This window comes from Osmerus eperlanus, chromosome 4 (assembly GCF_963692335.1).
Source record: "Osmerus eperlanus chromosome 4, fOsmEpe2.1, whole genome shotgun sequence".
NCBI lineage: Eukaryota > Metazoa > Chordata > Actinopteri > Osmeriformes > Osmeridae > Osmerus > Osmerus eperlanus.
Genome location: NC_085021.1, coordinates 15,642,224 through 15,665,532, shown reverse-complemented (window position 1 = coordinate 15,665,532; position 23,309 = coordinate 15,642,224). Strand labels below are relative to the sequence as shown.

Below are 23,309 nucleotides of genomic sequence, written 5' to 3'. Positions count from 1 at the left end.
AATATCTACATGTACCCAAATCATTGTGTGTGCTGACTGGACAAGATGACACCTTTGCATCTTCTAATATAATTTGAAAGTAACAGCATTCTAAGCTATACACACAAAAGAATATGTAAAAGATTTGACAAAGCCTGAGCATTTGTCTTTTCCCATCAAGAAACAAAGAGGTCTATGATGCATTTTATTTTAAAAAGTAAAGTGACACAGTGTCAAATGTACCATCAAACAATTGAACTCTGCAGAGCATGGCTCTATCATTCACAATTTAAAACATTGGCTTTACTTCACATCATAAGGAATAACTGAAAATAAGTTATTTACGGTACCCACAAAACAATAATAGATTTAATTAGTTTTTGGATGCATTGTAAACTTCAGGGTGTACAGTATGACAGATTTGTAGAATTCAGTTTTTCATACATGATACATTACTTTATATGATACATAACTATACAACTATACAGGATAGCCATTAGATCCGTTAAATATACTCCAATAGTGTCTCAACATCATCTGTTTCAAGACAGACGAGACATTTATGAGTGACAACGCAGAAACTGTATTTGTCAAACCCCTCCAGGAGCCAAAAACGGAAAATTCCAATCTGACAGTCACTTCTCAGCCACATCTCCCTGTATCCACGCAATAGATATACAGGGTCATCTTGTTTGAGTCTCTTCAAATCTCATCTGATGGTACCCATCCCCCTCCCCTCGGTGCAGATGTGCTCTGCCATACTGATGCATCATCTGGCTAAAACTGTGCATGTTAAAAGCTCTCAGATGGTCCAATGGGTGGCCTGAGGGACTGAAACATGGCAGACACAGAAGCTGTAGTTACAGGAGTTCACTACTACACTCTGTAACTCCTTAGACACAACTGACCAGCATGGAAATGGACGAAAGTTCCATCCTGGAACACATTTCTTATTGGTTCCTCTCATGCTATGTGCACCTGACGAGGGGGAGGAGATAAACTGCCTTTCTTCTTCATTGGTTAACTACTAATGGGAGTTGCCAAACCATGAGTGTACTTTCCCTTGTGTTACCCCCACTGGCTGTGGTGGATCCTTCGCCCAGACTACGGAAACCTCTTCCTCCCGAGAAGATTGCCACTGAGGTGACCTTCTCCCTCCGCCCCTGTCCTTCCCTGACCCCTCCCACTGGCCTCCCCCGCACCCACACGTCAGGGTCCTCGCTCAGCTCGTAGATTGAGCCATCCTCCGGGCTGTGCTCTGGAGAGTCCAGGACGGGCTCATGGGGACCCTGGTCAGGCTGGGCCGTCAGCAACTTTCCTGGGAGCTGGGAGGTGGAGCGGAGTTGGTACTGGAGCAGCACTCCCCTGGGCTTGGCCTCTCTCCTGGTGGAGCCATCCTGCTGCTGAGACAGGGAGTCCTGGGATAAGTCTTTTTGCTCCGAAGACACGTCCCCTCCTCCTCCGCTTCTCGCTTCGTTTCCTTCTCCAACGCCATTAGTCTGGTCATTTCCTTCATAGACAGAGTCTCGCTTGAGCATGTCAGGTGACAGGGTGCTGGAGGTGGCGACCAGGAAGTCTACTGGGCCACAGTGAGCATTCAGGGAGGTCATCCCTTTACCTGAGGGGACAAAGCATTTTTTGTTATTGTTCATTAGATTCAGTATGCAGTTTATAGATATAGGATTACGCCATGCTCCATGTGAGATTCTTAGTCTGACCTGTAATTTTGGGGATGCCCTCCAGCTTTGGCACAGGCAGGGTGATGATGATGCCCTGCGCAGTGCCCACCCAGAGAAGCCCCTGGCAGATGAGAAGGCTGGTGACCTGGACAGCACCCTGACCTAGAAGACACAGTTAAACTAAATTAGCTCTGAACGTGTGTTGAAGAGACTTAATGTCAAAACATACAAATGCATTGCTATTGAAAGAGCAAGTGGGTCATTCCTGGGGGTTGTCAGCCCTCTTTGACCTTAGCCTAGTTTTAGAACACTTGCCTGGAGTTAGGTGAGAGATGCGTGTGGAGATGTTGATCTCCTGCAGGTGCTCCAGTGTCTCAGTATGGAACAGACGAATGGAGGATCCCTGGGTGAAGGCCATCCATACACCACCGCCAGCCTGTATCATGTGACTCACACTGGCAGTGAGCTCTGGATGCACCTCAAACCTCTGTCAAGGAGAGGATGAGAGCGAGAGGGAAAGAGAGGGGGAATTCAATCTTAATGCCATCAGCATTTTTCTTATTGTACCAGAAGGAAACATCCATTGTCCTAGATGTGTGGATGCAATCTAATAATTTCTCTCTGCACTAGACAGAACCAGATTGCAAACAAGCAGAATCCCAGATAGCTGATCCAGTTCCTGAGAGTCTGGAGATGAAGAGAAGAGAGAGGATGTCCCCCCTCAGGCTATAAAGAGGGGTTGGCTCACCTGTCAGTCATGATCAAAAGAGAGAACTCTGAAGAAGCTCAGGGGCCTGTGCCGTGAGGACACCTCACTTACACCTGATGCTGCACATAACCCCCACTCAGTCTGAACAACAACCACCTTCACCAGGGACATGAACAAGGAGGGCCATGCATCATACTCCGTAATCCTTCTAGTTTGGATGCAGTGCAGCAGCTTCACTAGACTACACCATACTGTTCGCTTGGAGGATGTATTTTCCCACACATCTTTATTGTGTTTTTCTGCTCTCCCTCTGTGTCCTTCCCTACAGTCTACTCTCTCTCCTTTCTATACCTGGCAGGGGATTTAGCAAGTAGTCCAGAGAGCTGACCAACCTGGGTAGTGAGGCTGGCACCCTGGATGACAGTAACCTGGTTGGCACAGCTTGCCCACACTGAGTCCTGCAGGGTCAGAAGAGTACGAACAGGGGCAAGGCCAACAGTAATCAGCCTGTACAACTCAGGGTCCCAAAGACTCTCTGGGAAAACAGAAAAAGGATCCATGTTTAGTGTTTGAGTCTACAAATGTTACCCATAATTTGACCTTAATGTTGGGGACGTGTCTCACCTCCACTCTTTTGTTTGTAAACCAAAACCTTTCCATTGGCCAGCCCAGCGAACAGAAAGGATGCTGAGTGTTTCAGGCACAGGACTGGACAGCCCTCAGAGTTTGCAAGGGTTAGCAGGCATTGGGCAGCTGTGTCCACACTACTATATACCAGGATGCTGGGAAATGGAGTCCATAAGACAGATAGTAATGACTGTACAGCTCATAAAATACAAAACATGTCACTATACCAACAGAATGTGAAAATATTATATCACAGAGGAAGGTTTGGATAAAAAAAATTCTGGAAGAGGCACATAGAAAAAGGCACAATCGAAGCGTGATGATGGTGAATGAATTCCTGAGCATGATTTGTATTCTGAAGACTAGCTTCATCACGCTGTGCTTGTGCAGATGACTCACTTTCCATCCTGCAGACCCACACAGATGGTGTTGCCATTCCTGGCTGTGTTCTCAGCTGCCTTTCCCTGCTCCCCTTCCTCTGGAAGACTGGGCTCTGCCACATACTCCAGACACATGACTGGCGCCCCCAGCTGGATGGATTTCACAGTGCGAGGTGTAGACCGGTTTAAGGAGAAGATCTCTATTTGGCCTTCATTGGAGTTACCTCCACTGGACACCTGCATACCAATATACCCAGGATGTAAGGAGTCAACCAATGTTCGGATAAAGCCATCACATCTGGTCTGAAAGAAGGTCTAAATGTAATTAGTCCTTTTATCTAGTATTCCCTCATCAAGGTTATAGGACTGCTACATCTATAGGAATTGTTGTAGTGTTGGGGGATGTCAAGCAGTTAGAGGCAGTAGAATACGTACCCAGAGGTATCCTTGGGGCAATGATGTGCTAGCAGCAGAGAAGCCAAGCAGGGCAAACTGGACAGGATTGTGAAGGGCAGTGGTCAGCTGCACACAACAAAAAAGAAGTAATAGTTTACACTTAGAACTCCTCGTCACTAATGTTGTTGGCTCTGGCCAACATAGGCTAACTATCATCCAGTTTTCCAGGGCAAGTCAAATACCATATTCCTTAGAGCATGAAGAAACTGTGTTTGACATTCAGATTTTGGCTTCAACAGACAGGGCTGGATAGAACAACATTCATTGTTTTGTCACACCATGCAGAATGGTTGGCTGATCACTGGAATTCTATCTGGTTGTGATTATAAACGTTTGATCAAGCTTGACTGAGTGAGGACTTTGGTGTCAGAGAAATAGAGATCATATTCTTCACACTGCAGAAATGTTAGTTTGAGAGCATTCTATGATGTTGGTTAAAATAAATAATCAAACTGTTCAGTCCCAAAACTGTTTAAGTGGTGAATTTATCTCTGATATCTATTGCTTGCATTATTTATGTGACATGTATATCATTTATGTTTGTACAATACTATTGTTTTTGTGTACAACAGAACTAAAATTCAACATTCAAAAAATACATGAAGAACATGAACTAAATAATCTTCTTGCAGAAGTGATGCTTATTTTATCTTTGTATACGTCCAGACCAAACACCCCAGAGTGGTGTGTGGCCTCCAGATAACTGTCACCTGCAGATTCATTTCCATACAAATAAACAGAACGTATTGTTTTGCCAGATTGGGGTCCTTTGAATTGGAAATGCCATGTGCCACATTTCAGCAACGAAGGGATCTGAAATTCAAATTATTAAGATGAAGGGACATGGCTAAAAATATATATATTAACGCTTTATAGATACAGTAAACAGTAAATAAATCCTTGTCCATATAAACAGTAGATATTAGATTTATGAATTATGCGTTCTACATTCTCATAAAAAGTAAAAGAAAATGGCACAGCTTTGAGTTTTCATCACCTCAAATGAAGATTACCATCCAGTATTTTCTTCACAGCTGTGGATTATCATCAGGACAAAATGGTTTAAGCAAGATAAAAAAAACTTTGATCTAATGCATACATCAAGAGTTTGAAAGTGGAGGAATGAAAGGAGATTAACCTTTAAAGGAAGTGTGATGAGTGGATTGTGAATGGGAACAAAGCTGACAATTCTGTTTTATATTCTGAAAGATAAACACTTGGGGGATGATTGGGGTTGGTTGACAGCTGACAAACCTGCAATTTCAGACTACCCATGTTGTTAACCTTACTTTGCTTTTTTGTGTAGTTGAATGTGTGTGCGTGTGCACACAGACACCGCTCACACACACAAAAAATACCTTGTATAATCCATTTTAATGAGCAAGCTTCTTTTGCCTATCCCCAGGTTCCAGCAGTGCAGTTACTTTATACTCTAACATTCTGTCTATTCTTAATCCTGCCAGGCAAACTGTGTTTTGGCCCAGCATGATAGTGTTCTGGAGGGAACATAACTTCTTCAGGGAACTTATTCTTTTATTTCCTCACTAACATTTTACTAAAAGACAACTTTGTTTTTGCATTTTTACACACACACACACACACACACACACACACACACACACACACACACACACACACACACAGACACACATCTTCAAATGAATGGTTAGGTGACAGGGTATTTTTGTAGGTAAAAGGGAATAGTTCAGGTTGGATCTAAGGCCTTGCATCATTGAAACTCACAGTGAAATGGGTCTCCATTGTTGCAATGTATCAAAACTGATGAAAGGTGTCAACACAAGAGATCAAGACACGAGGCATCCATGGCTTGTTCATCACTACCATACAAAATCAACCAAAATGACCTCACATCCAATCACAAAGACATTTGGCACAGGAACTAACATTGTAAATACCCTGCTACTGGCAAAGAAAATGTATACACATCTGTTGGATGATTTTCAAGACTGACATCCCTTCAAATATTTAGCATTCAGCATACTCTTTTCTTCCCTGCAGTCTACAGATAATTCAGTAACTCCAGATTGCTATCACATGACGTGACATAAAAGACATGCCAACTCGGATGAACCCATTTCTGTCAATCACTCAGCAAGTCACTTACTGACATCAATAGACAGCAATTGCAGAATTACATTTTCTGGCTGTTATCTGATTTGTCTTTATCCAAGTTAAGATACCTATTTTCTCCAATAAAAAGCATAATTTGAGTAATAGTTGTGGTGGCTTGCCTTAGTTGGGGGCTCTATCATGGAATAGCAGGAGAGGAAGTCTCATTTGTTATATTCAAAACGATTGCATTACATAAAATACATTACAGTCTCTAAATGGTCCAAAATAGAAGACACTTTTTTTTACTCTAGAACCCAGGGAGCTTTACATACATTCTGGAAGCCTGACAGGAAAGTTTACTTGGTGAATGAAGTAGGTCTTGTGAGTAATATACTGTAGTAGGATACACTGGTTTTCTATTCTTGGCTACCTCTTGTCTCATCTAAAAACATACAACCTGTACGGTTTATAATTAATTTCCTTTCCAATTTCTATGATAAATACTGGTTCAACTCAAATCCAGATCACGGAAACTTTTATTAGCTTGGGATAACCAGACACCCAGACACATGTACTACACACATGCACACACTGTTTATTCACACCACAAGACAGACAGTGCTCCCTTCAGGTGAGCCAGAACTGCTGCTAGTCATGTGACTGTAGGATTTAATTTCCTTTATCAAACAGCGTCCTCAATCTCATCTGGCAGTTATGCCCACCCCTGAGCCTCACTCCTTCGAATCACAGGACAGACTGCCATTGAAATAACTTGGGTTAGAGTCAACTTCTAATCATAGCACACAACACACAAAAGATCCACAGTGACTTTGTTGACTGCCAATTCAATCTTGTTCTTATCCTCCTGTGGATTTAATCAAAGCCTGAGCATCCAGTGTATCCTTTGTCCCTATTCCGAAGTAAATCCAGAACCGAATAAGCCACCCCAAAGAAAACCTTTCACGTGACACATTACAATCTCATTCCTGTTGTCTCTGTTCGACCATAGTGGAGGCTTTCACACATCATTGAGGCATATTCACATCAAAAACATATAAAATACAGTTTTTACATTACACTTTTTAGTCTTTTCCTACTATGCATGCCATAATTCCACTCATGCCTACCATAGTAGTTGCTACTCACTTTTTGGTTATCCTTGGCAGAGAAAATAGGCATCCGGTAGGCAAGCAGCGGGCACCAGAGTGGAGGTTTGGTCTTCCCATCATCCTCTGTACAGACCCAGCCTGGTGTGTTCTCCTCCCCTGTGGACACAGACACATGGTCACCTTCTCTGAAATTTCTCATCTCAGAAAGATGCCTTTCAAGAAGCTGTCTTATGACGCTCTGGTTTGTAATGATCTCTTCATCAACACAACACAACAGTGAAATGTAGACTGATTTCTCACTCTGGGCTATCTTGGATAGGTGCAGTCGGTTCACCCAAGATATTTTGCTGAGGGGGCTGGGGGTATTGAAGACCACCATGAAACTGACCGGACGTCCAGATCTGAAGATCAAAACACACATTAATATATAGGCATGCATTTACACAAACACACACATACTCAGTGAGCAAAAAAAACACATGTGCAGTGTAAGCTAATTCCAGAGTACCCAGCATGTTATTTTCAACAGCGGGTAAGAGAGAGATATAAGACTTCTGCAATAACGTGAGGAGGATGGAGCCACTGGAAAGTCTCTTCAATTATGTAGTTCAATTTAAAATTCTGCCAATATTAGTATTTCTTTACGACATTCCCTGCAGCTTTAAAAACCAAACTAAGAGTGGTTCACAAGATAGGAAGGAGTGGGTGGGAATGTTAAGAAGAGATATATGTGGGTAAACTAGCCCCTGCCATGCCCAAGCCTCTGCCCTGACCAGGCTTGATGACTTGTCACCACGTCTACACATTAGCATGCTAATACTTGCATGCCTCAGAGCTTTGTTGACACTAAACTTTAATTGCTTGAGTAAATACCCAGCAGGGGAGAAATGCAACTGATAACTTTGTTATGTCTTCAATACACAATTTTGCTATTAGATTTGTTGGCTATGGATCTGTTATGCAGAGTTAGTCTAAAGGGCACTGTGATTACAATATAAGCCATGTTGAGGTAGACCACAGCCCAATGAATCCCATCCCCAGGTTGGCGACAAAGGGAACCAGGCCCTGCCACCCACTCCTTCCAAGCTGCCCTGCCATCTGTTCCTTCAAACTCATCTGACCCACAGCGAGTCCTTGAGATCAGCCTCTGGGCTTACAACAATGTCTACATACACACACAGACACACACTTACACATACACACACACACACAGTCCGTGTTAGGATGTTTCACTGAAAACCACTACTACTCATTGGTCCAATAACTTATGTACAGGGTTATACAGTCCAGCCAAGACTCTTAAACCCCAGCTGACCCTCTGGGCACTCACTTGTCTGGCTTGCCTGGCACTGACAGCCGCAGGCGGCACTTGTTGGCACACTGGATCTCCTCCTCTTTGATACGGATAAGTCTCTGGAGAGCCAAACACCAGTCCTGGCCCACTGTTGTGTTCAGGTTCTGGAGGGAGAAAAAGAAAGGAAAGAAGGGATTGGAAAAGGAGGGGAAAATAATGGGTAGATCAAGCGAAGGAGGAGGCAGTGATTCATACTCCATGTACTTGTGGACAAATTATGTTGTGGATGTATATAATCTTAGACACAAATGAACTTTTACTGTGTGAGGAGAGATCCTGTGAGGGTCTGGAGAGGGCTGTGAACATACCTGGTATTCCCCATGTAGAGTCCCCACCATTAGTGTGACCTGTTCCACCACATCCAGGTCATGCTGCAGCTCCTCCAGGTCCTGGTACAACCTCGGAGGACCCAGGATCAGTTTACCTGGAACACACATGTTGGTATCTTCATCATCATCGTACATCATACATCCCGTCCCTCAGTAACAGCAAATGTATCCAAAACATTTTCTTTGGAAGATCTTCATCAGAGTATTCCCATTTATATTCAACAAATTATGCTGTTTGAAACATTGTCTCTGTTGCGGTATGTATGTATGGTACTAGAAAACTGTTTTCTAGATGTAATGGTTTTTCATATACAGTTACAGACCATCAAGTTAAAGCTCTCCACTAGAACGGTTTGATTTGTCATTCTTACAAGGATTTTTATTTTATTTTTATAATGCTTAGATGTTTATGCCTATGCAGTGAGAAACACAGGGGAGAACAGCTGAAATATTCCACAAAGCCAATATGCTGCCTCTTTTAACTTTCAATTAGGGCATTGAGGCCCTGGAGATTTTGAAATGAGTCCGTTCTTTTCAAGCTGTGGAATATGGGTAGGGATTTGGACAAAGGCCCAGAGAGACACAATCTCAGTCTAACCAGATTTCTTTCGACAGCTTGGTATGAGTTGACAAAATGTGTGTGTAGGAGTGTTTTTCTGTGTATGTGTGCTCCAACAGATTTTTGACTGGTGTTTGTTTGACTAACTGAGGTAGCTGTTATTGGTGAATTAAAATCTACGTTTTTCTTAACCAGTTGGTTTGTTTGACTCTAGGTACCTGAATGTAGTTGAATAACTGTATCTGCCATTGTATTTCTCAAGAGCTTGGAGCCAAAGGGGTGGAAGTGCGTTCAGATAAGATTTTACAGGTGAGCCTTAACCAATTTTGCCCACAGACCCACATTACTGTTATGCCTTTCAGTTTTTGTCAATACAACCTATGGGTCATCATTTCAGCTGTGTCCTTTTGGTATTGAAAAGACCTCGCTGAGAGCTTTCATTTGACCTGTAATACTCATATTCGCCCAACATGTCACTGAAACCCCTTTGGCTCCAAGCCCTGGTTTTGTTCATGTCAGTGTATCAGAAAATCAATAATATCGATTTTTCCTTAAAAGTCAGTTTCTTTGTTCCCTTGGCAATTACATTATTCAATGACTTTGTAAAAGTCAGCAGGCATTTTACTTGAGATGGGATGAAATGACAGCCACAAATGAGGTCACTGTAGGATTTTTGTGAACCATAAAAACTGAAAGCAGCCTGGTGAGCCACATGGTGAGTTCTTTACCTGGAACACTTGACACAGAGTTGAGTCGTTTCCCTCCACCATGCTGTACAGGGACGTCCTTGCTCTGGACACTCTCCTGTCCCGCCTCCACCACCTGCACCTGCATCAGGAGAGCGCTCCACTTCACACTGTACTTAGGACCAATGGGAACCAGGCTGCTGATATCAGGGGGACCCCTAGTGGACCAAACACAGTTTTACGTTAACAATCCGCAAGACCCATTCTGAAATGGGATCACCTATCAGTGATGAGTTAATTTTCTTTCATCCTGTTTGTTACTGGTTTAAGAAACTGAAGTTTCCAACAAAAATTATGAAACACTCGAAACTTTGAATAATACATGTTTGTGTGCAATATGTGCAATTTCTCTAAATGGGCCAGGATTCTTAGAATCAACATAAACATTTCCTCCAGGGAGAATTCTGTCATTAGGATTCTTCTGATCAGATAAATTCCTCTCTAAACAGAGGACCCCTGCTGATTCTGGGGCACATTACTATTCATACATTCTCATGATAATGCATGAGGGGCATCCTGATCCAGTTTCTTAGAAGATTCATTGGGAGCAAAGATGGGAAGTTGAATTTAATAGGGTGGAATCAGAAAGAGGTCCTTTCTTCAGGTCTTTGATCTTAAAGCAAGTTTGGCATTTGAACGGGCAAACTTGTGATAAACATTACCTTTGCTCATCAAAGATGTTATCAATGCCACACTCAGATCTACAGCAGGTGGACAGGACAAAAGCAAAAGGTCTCTCACAGATTCTGACTAAGGTTTCTGATGCTACAGCAGATGACAGCTGAGGGCAGACTCACTTAACGTTGACGTTGCCACAAATTAGCATGTCATTGAGAAGGAAGACTTTGCGCTCCTTAGACTTGAGGACCTGTCCTTTCTCCCCGTACACCGTCTCAATGAGCACCTCACACTGTACCAGCTGCCTCTGGTCTGAGTTCAACAGCTGAAGAGGGAGAGGGGAGGGGGTGAAGATACAGAAGAAAAAGTGAATATGACCAGATAGGGGAGAAGGGACAGAGGGGTCTATATGTTTATATATGTCACCTTGCTGAGGTTCCTGTCTCCAATGCTGCGGGCCAGCTGCTGAATCTCCACCACCTGGTCGGCCATGCGTTTCTGCTCGTTGAGCTTCTCAGCAAGAGTCTCCAGCTCCGTGAGGGCTAGTTGCAGGGGCAGGCGGTCGGGGTGGGCTGGTGGAGTGTTTTTCAGCATGTCCTGAGAGGTGTATTTGGGGTTGAGAGAGGCAGAGTGGCATGTATTACTACACACTTATAAAGTACTTATTTTAAGAACAATTGTGTCCTATCAGTTACAGATAACATTTCCTTTTCCAAAACAGACAGAAACGTATTCAAACATCACGTCTCACTTCCTCCTGCCGGAAACACACAGAAACTTTCTGTGGAACATTCCACCTCTTACAGCTAATAAGATACACTCATGAGTTTCTACCTGGCCACACTTGACAAAGTATCGACTTTCAGAACATTGTCTTTCTTTGTTCCTTTTTTTCAATGAATCAGAAATGGTTTACCCATTAGGCAAACTGTAATCAGTTGATTTACACAAACAAGCTTTGGTGCTCACAGCTTACCTGTAGCAGAAGGATGAACTGAGGGAAGCGCTGTATTGGTTTCACCATCAGGCCATAGAGAGTGATTCTGTCAGGGCTGGATGCCTGTTTCTTCTGTTAGGGTCAAAAAGAATGATCAGACTTAAGAACAATCTGCCTACATGCTGCATAGGCCTAAATACTTGTTCATCTGGCAAAAACACAATGGTTGCATAATAATCCTATAGATTGGAATAGCTCACCTTGAGAAACTCCAGGAATGCTGGTTTGGAGATGCAGGCTTTCTTAATAAGTGCCATGGCATTGGTAAAGTTGTTGACATAGTCGCTGTACACATCTAGTACCATTGACTTAGAAAACTATGGAGAAAACAAAGGACCAATTATAACTTTCTCACCTGAAAATCCAGTTTCACAATATAGACCTAATGTCAGATCAGAGATTACTTGACATGACTGCACATTTTGGGACAGGCCACTGAACATTTCTACAGAAGATCTATCTGTTGGACTGACCGAGGCAACAAAGAGGTCTCCTATCTTCTCACTGTCCTCCCACTCGGCCACGCGGGACGCCAGGGCGATCTGGAACATGGAGTGGCATTGCAGGATCTCCCGGAGACGGTAAAATATGGGAGGGACCTTCTTTGGATTTAGGATCCGGACCTCTGGCTCCAACAAAGGCTTCTGGTACTCCTATGAAAACAGATTGATATCAGGTTCAATTCCCAAATCCCCCTGCTTCCTCACAGAAGCTAACAATATATGGAGGCTGTATTGATTATATTGGTACAATGATATTCTTGGCATCAAACAGTTGCACCCTACTATCTTGACACACATACATTTCTTGTAAATTAGGCCGTACAAAACAATGACTTAAAAATTCCATCAACATGTAAATCCCAAATGTTTATTCACCTGTAGGATTCTCCTGAGAGAGTCTACGTAGCTCCTCTCACTTTGAATAATGGAACTGAGGATGTGGCGTCTCACAATCTAGACCAAGACAGAGACGGTGTCATGGTGAGCACTCCCAGGAAAACAGAATAAATTCTGCAGAGTTAAAAGGTCAATAATGAGGTTCCAAAAACTACACACACCTGTTGGGTGGTAAGACCCTCAGGCATAGGGCTCAACTGTGGAGGTGGGTGCTTTACTTCAGATACAGTGACATCTAGGTAACCAGCATCATCATCACTGTCTCCTGCAGAGTGAAATCAATCAATCACTCAATCTAAGTGAACCGAAACTGGATTGAATGCACGCTTTGCTTCCAAACATTGGTTTGATAAGCTGGTATTTTTTCAAATATTATAGGTTACTCACCGCTGGTATCTTTTTTCTGTAGGAAAGAGACTTTGCGCATCATGGCTAATTTTGTCTTTTCTAGTCCGCCCTTGGTGCCATTTCTGGCTGCTTTCATAAGTTTCTGGACCTACAAGAGAACACAAGGGAACAGAGTGTGAGGAAATGTTAATAAACATGTAGAAGACACAGAGAGGAAGAAGAAAACAGAAGACAAGGGACAAAGTGTCTTTGATTGATGTCAAAAAAAGAACAGCCTGTCATTCGGCGAATGCCTGTGTGTGTCCTCTGATGTCCCTGTACCTTGATGTCACAGCTCTGTTTGATGTGTGTGACATCACGAGACCCTAAGCGCACAGCCAGGTCACGCTTGGTCTTGACACAGCGCTCCTTTAGTCCACGCAGTTCGGGAGACAGCTAGGGTAGGCATTGCCATGCCAAAGGTAAACACCACAAAGAATCGGACAGTTCCGCAGATCAGCAGGACAGATGCATGGAAGGATTAAAAAGGAAAAGAAGCAGAGAATCAGGGCAGAAGCAGGTGAAATAATCATCAAATGGTATCCTCATAAAGTCCATTCCAAGAACTGAAGAGAAAAAATCAATAAAGATTTTACCTATGGTTCAATTCTTGGATGAAAACCCATTGGCAACTAAATGCAGTTTCGTGTTTAAACACTTCTCCCTTTTGGATTACAAATATATTGCTTCCTCTGGATCCTAACTCATAAAAAAGCTACAAAACATCAATAACAATATCATTCAAAACTGAGTAAAACCTCACTTAAAAAGACAAAAACAAGATCTTGTCACACAAAACTCATAATCCTGTCTCTTAGGAACATCCAATCTCTCCAAGATAGGCTAAGCAGCAAGAAAAGCAGTAGAGTCAGTAGGCTGGTACGTGGACTGGCAGGCCAGGGAAGACCCAGAGAGGAAGAGAAAGGAACCAAGTAGAGACTGCTGACAGAGCAAAGAGCTAATTTAACCGACAAAACACCCATCGCTCACTTCCTCAAACCAGGCAGTGCATGAAGACTGCACAGATGTGGACTGTCCCTCAGGGGACAGAGGTATTTTTTCAACAATGATGCAGTTTACTTGTAAATGTAAGTTTGTGCCAAGTTTGTGCCCAGATTACAGCACCATCTTGTGGCGAAGACTAATTTTAGATTTGAGTAAAAGGAGCCTTACCTTACTGCTACTGCGGACTGGGGGTTTGGTCTCACTGTCTGATAGCTCATCATAGCTCTCAAACTCACTGGAGCTCCAGCCATTGTTGCTGCCATGACGGTCTGTAGGCCTCTGGATATCCTCATAGATGTCATCTGGAATCCAAGAGGGCAAAAAGAAAATGCCACACTTAACTCTTACACTCACACACTCATTCACTGTACACATTAAATCAGGATGATAATTCCAGGCCCTTACCTTCTATAGGAGAGAGTAGGCTCTCACAGGGAACATCGTCATAGATGACCTCTGGGCTGGTCATCTGGTCAGAACTGGCCACATCGTCTGTGCCAACCATTCCCTCTGGACAGTGCAGAGCATCAGGACTAGACACCATGTCTGGACTGCATGCGTTGTCAGGACTGGAGACATTCTGAAAACTGTCTGCATCACCCTGACTCCCAGCATCAAATTTGGAAGAAGTCTTTCCTAGAAGATAACCAACCCAAATTAAAGTTGGAAAACATCTAAAGCTGAGGTCATCAACTCAATACTTGTTTCATGCATAACGTAGGGCTTTTTGCATGCTTATGCTTAACACAAAAGGTAGAGAAACAAAAACACAAACATTCAAGCATTGGAAGAACAGCATGTAAAGAGTCTGTGGTTTCTGTCCACTGCAATGAATCTGATTCTACAGCAGAAAATGAAGAAGAAATTTGTGCTGAACTACATCAGGCTATGTTGCCACTCTGAGGCTATATAGCCAGACTCTGCTGGGGAGGTTACAGCTGTTTATTGCTGAGCGTGGGTTTCTGTCTCGTCATCATAAAGGACATCTCAGAGGGAGAAACTGTTTACGCCAGCATCTGACCCAGATGGATGTGTGTAGCAATGTGTATGTAGCAGTGTGTGTGTGTGTGTGTGTACGTCTCTCTAAATCAGTTATTTCGGTCGCGTCAACAAGAAGGGGGCAGGCAGCTCCGTGATGGCCTCCCTACCCCCACCAAACGGGGTTGCATCAAATGGGCTTTGTGTCTCAAGGGCATGAGAAAACCTGATTCCTGGTACACACAGTATGTCTGCTCTGTCTCTGATGAATAAGGTTCATGGCCTTGTCGATATAGCACGGTCAATAATTACTCTCCTGTTACCACAGTGAAGGTGAATCGATACACACCGAAACTACTCTCTCTGCCCCTGTAGAACAGCAAAACTTGTTTTATCGCTGTAACTTTGCTCTATTCACAGGTACAGTTTTTGTTTCTATCTTCACTACATTAGTTTGGATTTTTTTTTAATATATAAATGGTTAGGGATATCGTTTTGGGGCTCATATTTAGAATATAAATTAATAAAGGTTGCTATTGCCTTCTAATCTTTTGCAACTACTGATAATAAAGATAATATAGAGGTGTGTGGGTTTACTTGCTACACAAATATATATACATTTGCACTGGGACTGAGTAAAGGAGACTAGGGCGGAAGTGGCTATAGACTGGGGACCAAATACAGACTACCTAAGACTAGTCTAGAGGAGTTAGTGTACCTTTATGCAGTCGCAGAGTGAGCTCTGAAACCACAGTGAACCATTCCTTGGCTTGATATGGTGCCTGAACTGAACAAATAAACATGTTCTGCTGTGAGGATAGAATTGACACCACGCACATGCGGCTTGATTCATCCTTAACTCCCACGCTCACTGAGATCACACGTGCACATTGCCCGTGGTGATAGACGAATCTGCTCAAATGTAGCTCATTTATGGATGAGTGACAGTGATTTTTAGTCATTTAAAACAGCACAGACTTATTTGATACCTTAATCTGGTTGATCCATGCATAATTTGTCATCAATTTGAATTAGATTTTTGGGGCTGAGATTTGCCCTGAATTTGATTAGCACAATCTGTGACTAGCAAGACTCCAAAAGAAGCCATGATTGTGCTAACTTATTCCAGAAACAACCCTGGTCCAGCCAGTCCCTAGTTGAGGGATATTTCTATTAGAACTGAAATAACCAGATTGGTTTAAGGCTTAATCTTGTCATGTTATAGTTGAACTAGATTATTGAATTTCTCAGAAGTAGTTTCTATGGGTTTGATTCTGGACCAGACCATTGTGGTTGTTCAGGAAGGTGAGTATGTGACCCCACCACCTTTGACGATGACAACAGACCTGCATGAGCACCTAAGCGGTCAGCCTTTTTTAAAACAGGTGTGTAGAGGTACTCAGTCCCAGAACTCGAACCTAAAGAATGCCATTGACAGAGACCAGGCTTTATACAGTAGGAAGGAGTATTACATACTGTTTTAATACTACTGAGAACAAGAGCAGGTTTTTGAACATTAGTAGTTGAAAAACATATTAGAAAGTAATCATTACGAGAACCAGTAAGTAGTGCATGTGTAAGGCACAATGAGCCTCTGGAGTAAGAGACTGCACCTTCTTTACCTTCATACGTGCTGCTTCCCTTCCAGGAGCTGTCTGACCCCCCGATCACTCCCAGCTCAGAGGAGATTGATCGTCTGAAACATTGACAAACACTAGTTCATGAAACGTGCACTCCTATTAATCTCTCTTCATGTTCACTTTGATATCATTAATGTTTCTAGATGGTGCAACCCAGTTACCATATAAACATATTGCATCTGCCATCAACCACACATTTGTTTACATAAAGAGACCCTGCTGCCTCATTGTGAGTATAAACAGGGATTATGGATGGAATGATGAGATCATCTAGGAAACACCAGACCATTACAATGCACAACAGTGTTTCTGGTTTTGTAATTCAACAGCATACACAACAGTGACAAGACGATCCTGGTAGTAAATGATCAACTATCCTCTACCTGTATATGAGAACATGCACTACTGTTTAACTAATGCTGTCATCCTCTGAAACAAAGTTCATGAGCCTTTATGGAATTCCAGCACCAGTTAAAAGCTCAAATAAAAGTCCTTACAATTAAAAGCTAAAATATCCTACCCTTCAGGAGATTCTCTGACCACCATATCTGTAGGGAGAAAAACACACCAATTTGTAAATTAATCAATTTTAAGGAATTAAAACAAACACAATCATAAGCAGCAGGGTCAACATTACAGTCAAATTATGTCTAACATCTAGCAACATGTGTCTCACCTAAGCCTTTAGAATGATAGAGTGGCTGAATGCTAGGGTCCTCGTGTCCAGTACAGGGACATCCATTTGTTCTATTGTGTGTGTTTACTGGGTCTTCAGAGGAAGCAGGATCCATTGTATTCCTTTTGAAAGTTTTGTTCTGGTAGGAGCATGAGTTTAGTGCAGATCCCAGCACAGCGGCGCCAAAACCCTTTGTCTTTCCAACGTCCACTGTTGTACAACCTTCCTCATCACTGTCATCAAACTCAAAACTCTCTCCTTGCTCCTCTTCATCCTCCAGATGAAGTGCAGCATTGGTTATGGACACTGAAAAAAACAAATTCATATTCATATATATATGAAATCCCTCAGTGTATTCTAAGTGACTCTCTTAATGAGGAAACATAGCCATGACCCCATGTGTTGTTAGTGCTTCTGTGCATCCCCAAATACAAACATGACAGTATCCTTCCCAGCTTTTTTGAAAATCCTGTTAAACATGACATAAACATTTCCCAACAAGCTGTTCTGAATGTATATATTTAGAAATACTGTGTATATCAAAACTTTTTACATTTCCTGTGTGCCATCCGGGCTCATCACCGATAAATTATCAATGACGAGTGATATCAAAGGGAGATACTGTATGACACTGCACTTGTTTGAATTTCATTATTATGATATCCTGTATGACAGATTCAGTACACATAACACACTCAAGAGCCACACAAAGAAAAGGAAGACAGAGAACGTAGCATTATTCATCCCATGCATTTCCGTACAGTAAGTAGCTCGAGGTCAACCATTTTTCCTGGTTTCATTTATGAAAATGAATGAGCAGACAAAGGAGAGGCTATGAGTAACTAGGTGTGTCTCTTCAAAGACTCTGTAAGAGCTGTCTTAGCTGTCAAAGCATGGTGGAAAATATACTGTTTCTAGACACGCCAAGACAGTAGTGCAAGGTCAATACTGTTCAAAACATGTGACTGGCTCAGCAAGAAAATGAACCGGTCAGTCTTATGGGACAGAAGATAGTGAAGACTGGGGAGTAAGAAGGAAACAATTATGTCAGAGACGTGGCATGAATTAATAGTCAAACTCCAGTGCTTGTAGAACATTTACATTTATGCATTTAACAGACGCTTTTATCCAAAGCGACTTCCACGAGAGAGCTCTACAAAAGTGCATAGGTCACTGATCATAACATGATCATAACAACGAGATAGCCCCAACATTGCGAGCAGCCAAAACATGAAGCATTCATTGTGAAAAAACAAAAAAGTGCCAAAGGGAAGAACCATAAGAGCATGCAGTTAAACAAGTCACAATTAAACAACATGAAACTCAAAAAGGGCAAGAGTGTACCTGTAAAAAAACAATCAACAGTAAAATATTTCACATTGAGTACAAGAATTTAAATCCGTTACAACTAACCAACAAGAGCAACAAGTCTCTCAATAAGAGTCATTGTGATCCTGGAGGAAACTAACATCAGGTCCAGCCAAGCATCCCTAAGTGCCGTTGTACTCCCGGAACAAGTGCGTATTGAGCCTTTTCTTGAAGGTTGGGAGATCCAGGGCAAGAAGCACTAAGAATATGTGTATCATATTTTCAGTAAAGTAGGATTTTTGGTTGTTGCATTGGAAAATTAGAACCTTCTTGAACACCTTAAATAACAGAAGGGGAAGACTTGAGGGTAAACACACCTCTGCAATGATAGAAACAGATTAAGTGGCATCTTGCTACAGTGATTAAGGGGAACAGTTAAAAGGGAGGATTAAGCTCTAACATACAGTAGGTGAGCATATGGCTTACAAGTAACCAGGCCTGGATTTGCCCTGGATCTACCCAAGACTCTTAGCTCTTATATTTCAGCATCTGACAGCAATAACACATTTACAACTCTGAATTAGTGACATATAAATCATGCAGCTCTTGTTCTGCAGATTCTACACTGGGTCAATGACTCTATGTTGCTGTGATTTTGTGCTCCATAAACACAGTGTGACACCATGTCTTTAAAATCATTAAAGCTGAAGGTACAGTTGACGGTTTGTGCAAACATTTTCTTTCTCCTTTTTCATGCAATTTGAGGCATTAAATCAAACAGTGAACATAATGAGCCATTCAAAGGCTACCATTTTCCTACAGTACAAACGCTCTCTCCTTCCAGTCTTGCATCAAGGGACTTCTTTTTTCAGAGGTTTGCATGTTTCTAGGTAGCTAAGTGAGCAGGCACAAGTCAAACTGCTTCCATGTTTGATAGATGGATTTGTGTCAAGGGCATCTAAGGCACATATGGTCCAGTGGTATCAAGGTGCTTGTGATGCAGCATATGGTCAGTAGGCTAAGGCCCCCATAGGATGCTCTCCCTTTCCCCAGCCCAGGGGGATTAGAAAGAGTTTAACCTGCTGGCTGTGAGTTATCTGAGTCAAATCACAGCACTGTCTGGGACTGTGTTTATCTCTGGATAGAAGGTTTCAGAGAAGGCTGACATACTTGGTGCTTTACAGACGAGACAGAGAGATAGAGTACTATCAACGGTTGGATGATTGTGCAGATTCCTGGGATGGCTTAGACTGCTGTGTCACACTGCTACTGTGACTTTATAAGTTCCTGGTCAGATGGAGAAGTCGTTGTCACCATATTCATAATCACTGTTAAGATCACTTTGCTTACAAATAACCTTTCCTAAGAGCACACAGAGAGACTGTTTCCAAAAAAAGCTGTATTTTGATTTGACAGAACATCACATAGCAACAGTGACACCATTTATTTATACAAACAATGACCACACTGAGGTGGAGTACGTTTATTCCATTACATAGTAGAGACACTCTGCCAGCATGAAGATTCCGCAAGATCAATTCTGTTGCAACAATGCAAAACACAATGAAACAGTTCTAAGCACCCTTTTTTACTGGCCCTTCTCTTTGATAGACATATTCAGAGAGCCGCTTCAATCTCACCTGAGGTTTGAGGGATAAGTGGGTGTGGTGACGCCATGTTGATCCTCTGTGATCACATCAGTCTCTCTGAAAAAAGAGAGCCCTAAGATAAGAAAAACAATAACTGATGAACACATTACAGTGTACAATATTTAATTTCAATGATCAAAATGTATATTGTTTTGCTTGGCAGAGTGTGATGTCTAAGTGAAGCACTTATGTAACATTCTGGGTAAATTGTACAGTGACAACTCCATAGGCTCTTGTTGTAGCATGTCAGTGACTAAACACTCACTTGACCTGAAATACCATGGACTCTTCAGTAGAAAACCCACAATCAAAGTAAAAAAAACAAAAACAAAACAGGTTTAGGGTGTATGGAACACTGACAAATGACGCAGACACCTGTAACAAAGCGTGCAAGAGGAAAGTGTGTGTGTGAGAGAAAGAGAGCAAGATGGAGAGAGAGAGAGAGAGAGAGAGAGAGAGAGAGAGAGAGAGAGAGAGAGAGAGAGAGAGAGAGAGAGAGAGAGAGAGAGAGAGAGAGAGAGAGAGAGAGAGAGAGAGAGAGATGTTTGTACCATATCCTGCATGAGTGTCACATTCCTCACATATATGCAGCAGATCCAGACATGTGGTTTCAGACTGACTTTTCATTTGCAAATCGGGCAAGGTAAACAGAGTGGGCCAATCAAGGACTAGGCTTCCAAAATACGGATTATATAAAGGAATATCTGAATATCTGAATGATGGGACTGCTGATTACCCAGTTATGTGCACATGTTTAAAAGACTCATTCATAATAGCCCACAAAGAGAGTTGGAAGTACACAGAAGTGCTTCATTGCTCTTTGAGGGGGCATCATCTTTGCTTTAACATTGTATCAAGAAGAAGGGGAAAGGGGTGTGTGTCAGTGTGTGTATGGTGGGCGTCATACTAGATGAATAATTCAGAAAGCTATGGAGAGCAGCGGCCCCAGATGCTGTGGGCTGGGTGCATCAATGGACAATAGAGAAGCACTGTAATCTACAGTGAAAACAACAGATAGATTGTTTGAGCCAAGGGAACCCCTGTCTGTGCATTACTACCAGACAAACCTGTATACAACACTCCATCAGCATAGCTTGAAAAGTAACATAGGCTACACTAAAGTAGAGTATGTATGCATCCATGTGTCGCTTGCTTTATCTGTTGTGGAAGTTGATTTGCATTGACCATAGTCACTGTTTGTAGTAGCAAGCCAAAACATAAATTCAAACGCCTGTTTCATCGGTTTTGGATTAGATTGGCATGTCCCAAAATACTATTTCACTGATGATACATAATTGGCTTGTCAGTGTTCTCGCAGTCACAAGTTTTTTATTACCACAATTGAAAAAAGCATGATAAGCATTATGGCAAGATAAGCATTTTCAAACTATGTTGAGAAACGTACAGTATTTTAATTGTTCTGGCTGTTGTTCAGAACTTCATCTAGCATGGGGTAAGGATCAGGGTCTACATAGGGTCAGGACATTTCTAGGGTAAACAGCATTTGTAGAATGACCCAGTCAACCTCCATGGCTAAAAGAAGACATGAGGGTTTTCAAGCGGCCATCGTCATGGAGATGGCCAAGCTTGCTGTATAAATAGTGCAGCTCTTGGACACGAAAAAAATGTCTGGGACATCTGCCTGTCCACACATTTAGGCCCCCAGTGTGCTTTCGCCTACTCCTTTCTCATGACAACATCCTCCCAGACAAATCATTAAATATAACATTATTCAGCAAATATTAATCTACTATCTATCTACTCATTGCCACAGTAAAATAAATAACTGTCCAGGTAGTCATGTTTCTTGATTGAACAATAGCATGTGACAGACCAAATGTGATCAATGCACATCAATAAATATTGTCCTATAAGCAGGTGTGTCTGTGAATACATTAAGCCATAAGTATGCTATTATATCATGGTCTATCCCCCAAAATATATATATTAATTTAAACTAACTGAATATTCCAATAGGGTTTTATGTTTGCCTACAAATTGATGTAATATTTAATGTGTACAGTAGATGAACAGTTACAGTACAACATATGTATTTATATGTATGTCTATGTATTCTTCTCATTCCTTTAACAGAATATTTATAGAATATGTATAATTCATTACACAATAATATGATCCCCTCATCTTCACTTTCCCTCTTCAGACACTAATCAAAGCCTCCAAGACTCCTATCAAAAACTGATCAAGGACAAATCCATCCTGTCACCTCTACAAAACCACCCATTCCCTTTTTGTTGCAAGATTGGTGTTCGGAGAAAGACGGACAGGAATTTCAAACAATGAGCTCTCACCTCCAGGTCCTGGGTAGACAGCCACCACTTTATGCACGTCTGCCTTCAATCTGTTAATCCCAGGCACTGTCTATACTGGTAGTTAACACAGCCGGTTTGTCCAGGGTGCACCCATTGCTGATCAGCTCACTCTAAACCCAGGGTGTCCATGAACATGTCTCAATCTGTTCCCTCCCAACTACATATTCTTTTCCGTTGTTCCTCTCAAACAATAGTGTAGCCCAGTGCTCTAAACACACACAAAGGCTGTCACTAATTCCTGCTATACGAAAACTTCTCTGTCTAGGTTTGTTAACGCTGTCTCCTCCCTCTCTTCTTTCTCCCTCTCACTCCCTGCAGTGCATCAGCACAGCCTACACGAAAGGCGCAATGCTCATAATCCACACCAGCCAATCCTAGATCACAGGGCTACTTCCACCAATCAGAGCTGTGTGAATCCTGAAGGTTTACATTTATCTGGGATAACGGGGAAAGAAATTTAAAAAAGGAACCCACAAAAAGGAACCCACTGACAAACCATAATTACAAATCAGAATACATTTTATGGCATCTAATATTTTCAAAACAAATGTCCATCCAAATCATTGCAACACCTATTAGGTGTGTTATTAGTGGCTAATAATAGTGGCACAATCTTAAAACAATAGCCTACAATAACGTAGGGCATGGAGTGAATCTAATTGCGTCCAAATGCACTTACTGAGTTTAGGCTAGCAAAGGGCGATTACATCTCAACTAGCTTGTTTTCACAGCAGGGCTTCGGACAAAGCGAACTCAAATTTCATCCCAGGCACAAGAGGGCGATATATTAAGTTTGTTTGTTGTACTTAAAGAGACGCA

At 42.1% G+C, this 23,309-nt stretch overlaps 1 protein-coding gene across 2 annotated transcripts; it reads right to left on the bottom strand.

Annotated features, from left to right (window-relative positions):
• Positions 1–170: 170 nt before the first annotated feature.
• On the bottom strand, positions 171–22,776 carry arhgef10lb (Rho guanine nucleotide exchange factor (GEF) 10-like b). Of its 2 annotated transcripts, XM_062459479.1 has the most exons (30): positions 22,470–22,776; positions 20,149–20,214; positions 17,201–17,506; positions 17,045–17,072; positions 16,507–16,580; positions 15,603–15,671; positions 14,312–14,542; positions 14,075–14,208; positions 13,184–13,297; positions 12,902–13,010; positions 12,676–12,779; positions 12,494–12,571; positions 12,089–12,268; positions 11,816–11,932; positions 11,595–11,687; positions 11,045–11,215; positions 10,798–10,943; positions 10,663–10,701; positions 9,983–10,158; positions 8,675–8,790; positions 8,343–8,470; positions 7,313–7,413; positions 7,050–7,168; positions 3,810–3,896; positions 3,394–3,611; positions 2,992–3,149; positions 2,760–2,902; positions 1,974–2,145; positions 1,698–1,820; positions 171–1,597 (listed from the first exon to the last, which is right to left on the bottom strand). In XM_062459479.1, the coding sequence occupies exons 2-30, from the start codon at positions 20,183–20,185 to the stop codon at positions 993–995; spliced, it is 4,176 nt and encodes a 1,391-aa protein (XP_062315463.1). In that variant the 5' UTR covers positions 20,186–20,214; positions 22,470–22,776; the 3' UTR covers positions 171–992. The 2 variants fall into 2 exon arrangements, with proteins under 2 accessions (XP_062315463.1, XP_062315464.1); XM_062459480.1 differs by lacking the exons at positions 10,663–10,701; positions 15,603–15,671 and adding an exon at positions 16,231–16,302.
• Positions 22,777–23,309: the final 533 nt, after the last annotated feature.